The sequence below is a fragment of the Nicotiana sylvestris genome, chromosome 10 (genome assembly GCF_000393655.2).
Source record: "Nicotiana sylvestris chromosome 10, ASM39365v2, whole genome shotgun sequence".
Taxonomy (NCBI): Eukaryota; Viridiplantae; Streptophyta; class Magnoliopsida; order Solanales; family Solanaceae; genus Nicotiana; species Nicotiana sylvestris.
The window spans coordinates 80500027-80507496 of record NC_091066.1 but is presented as its reverse complement, the minus strand read 5'-3'; the positions used below and the strand labels follow the sequence as shown (position 1 = coordinate 80507496).

Here is a 7470-nt window from a genome sequence, read left to right as displayed (position 1 = left end):
TAGACAGAAACACTTCCCAACTATTCAGTGAAATAAAGTTTATTATATTTGACCATCAATTCTACAATAACTGATCTTTACAAAATTACGAGATGATGAATCTATTTCAAAGAGCTAGTAAACATAATTATAGTAAAATTGAATTATAGCTGGCAATTCAAGTAAAATTCTCCTTGATTTTATATTCCTAAATATTAGAAATTCCTACATAGTTCAAATAAGAAAAACTTCAACTGATTTTGAAGTCCAAAATATTAGAGAAATAATAATTTAAGTTTTAATGTACGCAATTGAGCGTGTCCCACATATTAATACCAACAAATTTCTAAAAGCAATACAAGTACAAAAAACCGCAAAGTTCTAAAATAAAAATTATATTGATCACATTTAGGGGTTGATCTACTTTAGTGGTTCTTTATTAAATTTGTTCTCATACATGCTCCACTATCAAAGAAGTATTGTTTGATTGCACGGTAAACCGTAAATTAAACTTTAAATGAACACTTGAGTACGTGTGTGTTTTGTGTGTGTATATATAATTTCTTTATCAATATTATTTTATGAGAGTTCTAAATTTATTCAAACCTTCCACATTTTATTATAAAAAAGGATTCCTAAACCTAAAAGGAGTACAAAGTGTTCCACGCTGCCCCAAATATGAAATTGCAATATTTTTTTAATCATCCTCTTCTTTAATCCGTCTTTTACTTCTTTTTCGTTTCTTTTAATTTTCTCTTTATAAATTTCGTTTATTTCCTCTTCTTTTTTCATCTATTTAATATATTTTTTTTTTTGGTGAAAAAGCCTACTAAACTGGAGAAATAAAGAAATTTGCTTAGACTTCAGATTTTAATTTCTTCTATTATTTGATATTTAATGAGAATACACATATCTTGAAATTTTAGAATTATACTAAGAATTTTATTAACAAAAAGTATTCCTTTTTTTTTTTCTAAAACAAAAAGTATTCCTAAATTTATCAAGATGTTCGACACCCAAAACTTGTACGATAAGTCGATAACTATGTTCAATTTGCAGTTCTTGTTTTTAAAGATTCTAACCCTACAAACGTGGACTTCTTTCACAAGTATGATTATATACCGTCTTTTACAAATATGGTTATATAACATATAATCAAATAAGGAAAAGTTCAATACATAAAATTTAGTTAAGTTGGAAGTCCTAAATATTATAGAAATAATTAAAGCCCTAAATATTAGAGAAATTACAAATAACTATTTTGTCCGGTGTAACATATATTTTTAAAGGATAAAAAAAGCGAATGACATTTCTCTAGGGAATTTGTGTATATATATATATAATGATATAGTAGTTCTTTATATTTTTGGGGGCCTTCGAATATTTGGGAGCCTTCTTGCCTTAACCTAGAGCCGCCAAGTTTTAGCTTTTGGTATCCTGAACGCCGGTAATATTCTACCTCCGCAGCAGAGTATTGTTGCTTATTGATTTGAAGTTACTGTTTTGTTACTCTGCTACTTCTTTTTTTTTTTTTTTGCCTGACATTAGTACTTGGTTGTGTCATTCGAATACAGCTTTGTTTGAACCCAAGTTTTTTTCTGATGATATATCTTAAGTTTCCTTGATACCACTGTCCTTTCATTATTCCATGATGAGTTTCTTTAATCAATTTTACCTAGCTTTCTCTGAATACTTTGAACAACATTTCACTGTGAAAAGTTATTTTCTTATCTTGTGCTTTATAGGTCATGTCACTTGAGTGCTTCACTTGGATTACACAACTTTTGGGTTCACTGGTTCATAAGTTAAGACATAAAGATGAAGGAATTTTTACACGTTTGCCTGATTGTCTCATCATTGACATCCTTAGTAGACTTCCAGAAGATTGCCTTGTTAGATGTCAAAGAGATTGCAGGGTGTGGAAGGCATTGATCTCATCACAGTATTTTGCCACCTTATATCTCAGAAGAGCTAAACCCGTACTAATCATACAATGTGATCGCGGTATTACCAATCACGAGCAGAACCTTTTTGTTTTTGATGAAAGCCTTAATAATAAGGAGAAGATCACGTTCAGGAAAGTACTTCTCAAACGTGAGCTTATGATCAACAAGGTCAATAAGCTCAATCCTTTATTTCGATATTCTTGTCAAGGAGTTCTTCTGTTCATGGATGTATTTTCACCCCCTACTTATTTTATTTTCAACCCAATAACACAAGAGGAGGTAACTGTACAACATAAATTCCACCCTGGCTACTTGTGTGCTTTTTATTATTGTTCGTTAACAAGAGAATTCAAGCTTCTTTATGCACGAGAAGAAGGATCTCATGAGTGTCAGTATTTCATATACACTGTCAGGACACAGACGTGGAGGAAAATTCATTCACCCACTTCCAACTTTTTGCCGCGTGTCTCTCCTGCAGTTGTCAATGGAGCAGTGCATTTGATCGTGAGCAAAGATTTAGTGAAACCAAATACTCCTCCTTGTGCCAATGGAATCATGGTGCTCAAAATTGATAAGGAAGAACTCTCCATTATGCCTCATCCCGGAAGTGTATGTAGCTCATGGAAAACACATCATACAATGTCTCTCTTAGTGAAGGAAGAGTGTTTGTCTTTCTGCCAATTGCTTATCTTTGAGAATGCAATGGATATATGGATCTTGGAGGACTATGAAACATGGGTATGGACCAAAAGATTCAAGGTTAATCTTGTCTTTAATAACCAAGGTATCGATTGCAGTTTGCCTTTTGGTCATACATATTGGGAAGTGATTTTGTACATGTCTTGGCAAATAGAGCCTTTGGACTTCCTGGAGGGTGAACTGGTACTTTATTGGTATAACAGAGGGTTATTTATGTATAATATGGATCATAATAATTTGAGGAAAATTGAAGGTCCACAAGGGTCAAAGAGATTTACTTGTATGCCTTATATAAAGAGCCTCTTGACCATAGCCTAGCTTTCTTTCACCAAGTGTAATCTTATTTATTAAATGTTTTGTTTATTTGAGTTGGCAATGATGCGAATAAATTATTTGAGGTTTTGTAGTTTATTCGAGTGACTCCGAAGGAGATACGCTACTTTAATCAGATTATTTACATGGTATAGCTACTTTTTGTCCTGTATTTCAAACAGTCACTTCAGATTTATCAATTACCGGTGATGTTTTTCAATTTTGCTATTGTTGATTTTTGTTGTCTGGGGAGTTCTGGTTTAGCTAATTTGGTGGAGCTGCTTCCATTTACCCCTTTTGCTGGTTCTTTTGTTGGTTGGATTTGTAGTGACGGAAATTTGATGCCTTAGTTGTTGTTTTGATGCTGCTGATACTGCCTGTTTTAGCTGATGCTTTGTGCACTGCTCCATTCTCACTTCGACATTCATTGCCCAGTTAAGAAATCAGGTCTGCCAAGCCTATATCACCCCGTGAAGACCCAAACCTTCCAAACTTTCAGATAAAGGGTATTCAATATATGTTTTATACTCATAAAACCTAATTTTTTTACCTATATACACAATGTTATTTTTCGACAAAGGGTTGTCAGTTACCGCCCTTAATGGGTTGTTGCGTCGCCCATGGCCATTAGCTACTAATCCCAAGTGAAAACTCACAAACAGAGAGACACGTCGCAGTTGAGCAGCTCATCTTCGTCCTCCAACTTTTTGTCAATCGCCATAACATGACAGGCTGGGGCACTTCTAGAGCACAATTGTTCACAAGTACCAAGCAGCTCCTGGCTAGGGAAGGATGCTATAATGGACTGGTCATAAAAACCTTCTTCTATAACTCCCCATATATTCCTTGACATTCTATATCTAAATTATCATGTGTACAACTGGAACTTTCACTCACAAAGGCATGGTTTCTGCTCCCCATTACCCTCTATTGATTTATCATCAATACTTCTTGCCCTGAAGGCCAGCAGTCTTAAGCCCCAATTGTGACTCCTCACGAATGATTATCTGTGATGATCCACCTGACCAACTAGAAGCAATTGGAGGAGACATAGATCCTTCATTCGAGGACTAACAGAAGCACGTTTTCCCAGTTTGTCGGACTTTACGATCAACTGTTTCAGTTTCCCGCTTCCTCTTTAACATAAGCAGGAGTTTGCTTCCTAAGAACATGTGAAATATAGATATCCATATTCGGTCTCCAATAAGAATACGTCTTGCTTAAACTCATCTGACTATTCCACGAATATCAAAATGTTGACCTTCTTTTACTTCGACACACTTTTGTCTCTACGCGTGGATCCAGGATTTGATGACTACAGATGTCACTATATTTAATGTAGGGGTGACAAATGGGTGGGTTGGGCTGAATTTGAGCAGGTCAAGATGGATTAGGTCAATAAATGAGCCATTGTCCAACCCAGTCCAAAGTGTACTTGGGCTAAGATGGACTGGGTCAAGATGGGCTAAACAATGGATCATAACCCAACTTGACCCATATTTTAAAACAATGCTCATCTTGCCTTAAAAAGTCTTTTACCTTAAAATGTGTAAGTTAAAAAAATATTTTGGGGGTGGGAGGGAGGGGAAGTTTGGGTAGGTGGGAGGTGCAAAAAAACGGAAAAAACAGAAAATTTAAAATACAAAAAACAAGTAAAAAAAAAAATTGAGGGGGTTTGCCTGGGGTGGTGGTGGGTAGAGAAAAAAAAATTCAAAACTCAAAAAAAAAAAGTAAAAAAAAAAAATTCTTTGAGGGGGTCTGGGGGATAGGGTGAGTGGGTGGTGCAGAAAAACAAAAAAAACAGAAAATTAAAAATACAAAAAAAAAAGTAAAATTGGGGCAACTAAGTAAATTTCTAGATAAGTTAGATTGAGATCTCTTTATTTTTGGTGAGTTTCATGGGTTGTATTTGGGCTGCTTAATGGGTCAGAATGAGCTATAAAAAAATAATGGATGTCACACCCCTTTTTTACCCCTCCAAAAAGATGTGTCTGTTATGGATCGTGGGTTAAAGGGTTTTTCCAATTAAAGTGACAAACTTGAGTATGGATTATTTTATTTACAGAGTCGCCACTTGAAATTGATTTTTGGGTGTTCCAAGTCACCTTTTTATTTGAATCCCTAGTCAAAGGAAGGTTTGACTCTATTTTTATCGGTCTGCGAAAACAAAGTTCGGGTAAGGAATTCTGTTGACCGGGGAAAAGGTGTAAGGCATTCCCCGAGTCCCGTGGTTCTAGCACGGTCGCTTTATTGACTACATTTGGCTTAAATTAATTTTGGATAAAACTGTAATTTATTTGATTTTTATGCTTTTCTTATGTCCGCTTTTATTTATAAAAATAAAAATATTTTAATAATATTAAATTGTCAAAAACGCGTCTACTAGTTGCCTAGCGTTAAAAAAAATTAAGAAGTGCTTAAACTCCTTTTTTTTATTACTTATTCGACCAAAAAAATAATATTATAAAAATTATTTTTTAACTAATGCAAGACATTAAATCTAGGTAAGTTCATGCTAAACTTTTATGGTTTTGGGCCACTTATTTTATCTAACAAAAGACAAACCGTCGATTTTAAAGAAAAGCTCAACTTATTTTCTATTGTCATTATATCACAGATTTTAGCTTATTTGACCCATGTTGCTTAAACTAAGTAAATTTGACAGAATAAAATTTCAATTACATACATAAAGAAGAAAAGATAATTTAACTAATTTCTAAAAGATTTACATGATGATAATACTAATATAACATTCATCTTGAAACAAAATCATATTTAACATGTTCCATCAACCCAAACCAAATCAAATCCTTCTTATTATCATCAAAAATCTGCAATATAAAAATTTGAAAGTTACTTGGTTTGTAGAATAGTAATATACAGCAGTGCAACAACAGAAATATAGCAACAAATAAAGCAGAAACAAACAGCAACTCAAGTGTTAAGACAACCCGAAAACCTTACAGAAAGACCCAGAACCAACTCTAAAGAAGACTTATACTTTTCTAAAAAAGTTTGCGCTCTAAGATTCACTCACAAAGCTCACAATTTCAGCTTGTTTTCTTTATGCTCAGCTGCTAATTTTTCTCTCAAGTTTTTTTTGTTTGTCTAGATCTCTTCTCCGTTTTAGAGTAAAAAAAATGTGTCTCCTTTATGTATCAAAACAACCAGCTATTTCAAAAATTAAAAATCAATCTTTTTGACAGATTTTTCTACAAAATCTGCTCTTAAATTCAAAAATCAAGACTTTCTAGTTCAAATCTTGTCAAGTATTTCAAACAAAATCCGCTCTCCACTATTCAAAGACAGACCTTTATTCAAACATTGTCCAAAAGTCTATATTTTCTTACCAAACAATTTGACTTTTGAGTGTTGTACTCAAAGAGTCTTGAAGCAGTAAATAAACAAGTACCATATACTCTTAAGTATTCTTCACTACCTCACTTTTATCAATACAAAACTATTTTACTACTTCAACAAGTGCAAAAAAAAAGAAAATTTAATATTTCAAACTTCAAAAACTAATGCTAAAATAATTAATAATAGACAAAATAAAATCTGAAAAATAAAAATAAAAATGAAAAATCAGCCATGAAAAAGAATAGGATTCTTACCATTTTACAATTCAAGTGGCCGAAAAAATAGTGGTATGCCAAAAGAGGGTGTTCGGGGAGGTCGCCGGAATTTGGCCGGATTTTGGTAGCCGGATTTTGGGGCAGAATTGACATCAATAGGTAGGTCTTGAGGAGCTATATCCATTGATGTAGGTATTGTGGGGGTGGGGGTGGCCGGAACTTCAAGAATTTGGGCAAAAAAGTGACGGTTAAAATTTCCTAGATCTAAAATTCGTGGAGTTTGAGGGGTTTTTGAAGGATTTGGTTTGGAGATATGGAAAGAGGAGGTGTTGGAGATTACATGGTGAAATTTTGAGATGGTTTGGAGGTGGTCCGCCGCCGGTGGGCAATTTCCGGCGGCGGTGGAGGGGCGGCGGTTATGGAGAAAGAGAGAGTGAAGAGAGAGAGAAGAGAGAGGGAGGAGAAAAGAATTATGGGAGAAATGGGGGCAAAATTTCAGCATTTCTAAGTCTTAAATACCTAGTTGGAAGATTGATTGTGGACCATTGGATGAGGGAGGGATGAATGGATGAGATTTAATCTTGATTCACTTAATGAAATGACGTAGTTTTGAGGCAAAACTACGTAGCTTCGGACCCTTTCAATGGCAGCCCCTTATCTTGCACTCTTGATCATTTTATCTTTCAAATTTAGCCCAATTTCTTCCTTATTCAAACTTACCAAACTAAATTTTATACAAACAAATAGAATAATTAAATAACTTATTCAAATGATCAATTAACTAGATTATTCACCTATTCAACATTTAGTTAATTTCAAAATGTGCAAATGAAGAAAAAACTATTTTTGATATTTTTATGATCGGAAATACGCAATTAAACACACAAAATTGAAAAAAACTATTAAATAATAAGAACACTAATAAATTTAGTAGGTGTTAAAATAACGTAAAAATTAGT

At 33.8% G+C, this 7470-nt stretch overlaps 1 protein-coding gene and 1 long non-coding RNA gene across 2 annotated transcripts; one reads left to right on the top strand and one right to left on the bottom strand.

The window, feature by feature from the left end:
- Nucleotides 1-1374: 1374 nt before the first annotated feature.
- LOC104243785 (F-box protein At3g07870-like) lies at nucleotides 1375-3001 on the top strand. The gene is made up of 2 exons (XM_009799038.2): nucleotides 1375-1426; nucleotides 1725-3001. The coding sequence occupies exon 2, from the start codon at nucleotides 1728-1730 to the stop codon at nucleotides 2940-2942; it is 1215 nt and encodes a 404-aa protein (XP_009797340.1). The 5' UTR covers nucleotides 1375-1426; nucleotides 1725-1727; the 3' UTR covers nucleotides 2943-3001.
- Nucleotides 3002-5625: 2624 nt separating this feature from the next.
- LOC104243787 (uncharacterized) lies at nucleotides 5626-6987 on the bottom strand. The gene is made up of 2 exons (XR_715300.2): nucleotides 6551-6987; nucleotides 5626-5767 (listed from the first exon to the last, which is right to left on the bottom strand). It is a non-coding gene; the product is annotated as an uncharacterized lncRNA (long non-coding RNA).
- Between the last annotated feature and the right edge of the window lie 483 nt (nucleotides 6988-7470).

Coding starts and splice junctions, on each gene's coding strand:
- LOC104243785 (XM_009799038.2), top strand. CDS start 1,728: ATGTCACTTGAGTGCTTCACTTGGATTACACAACTTTTGGGTTCACTG.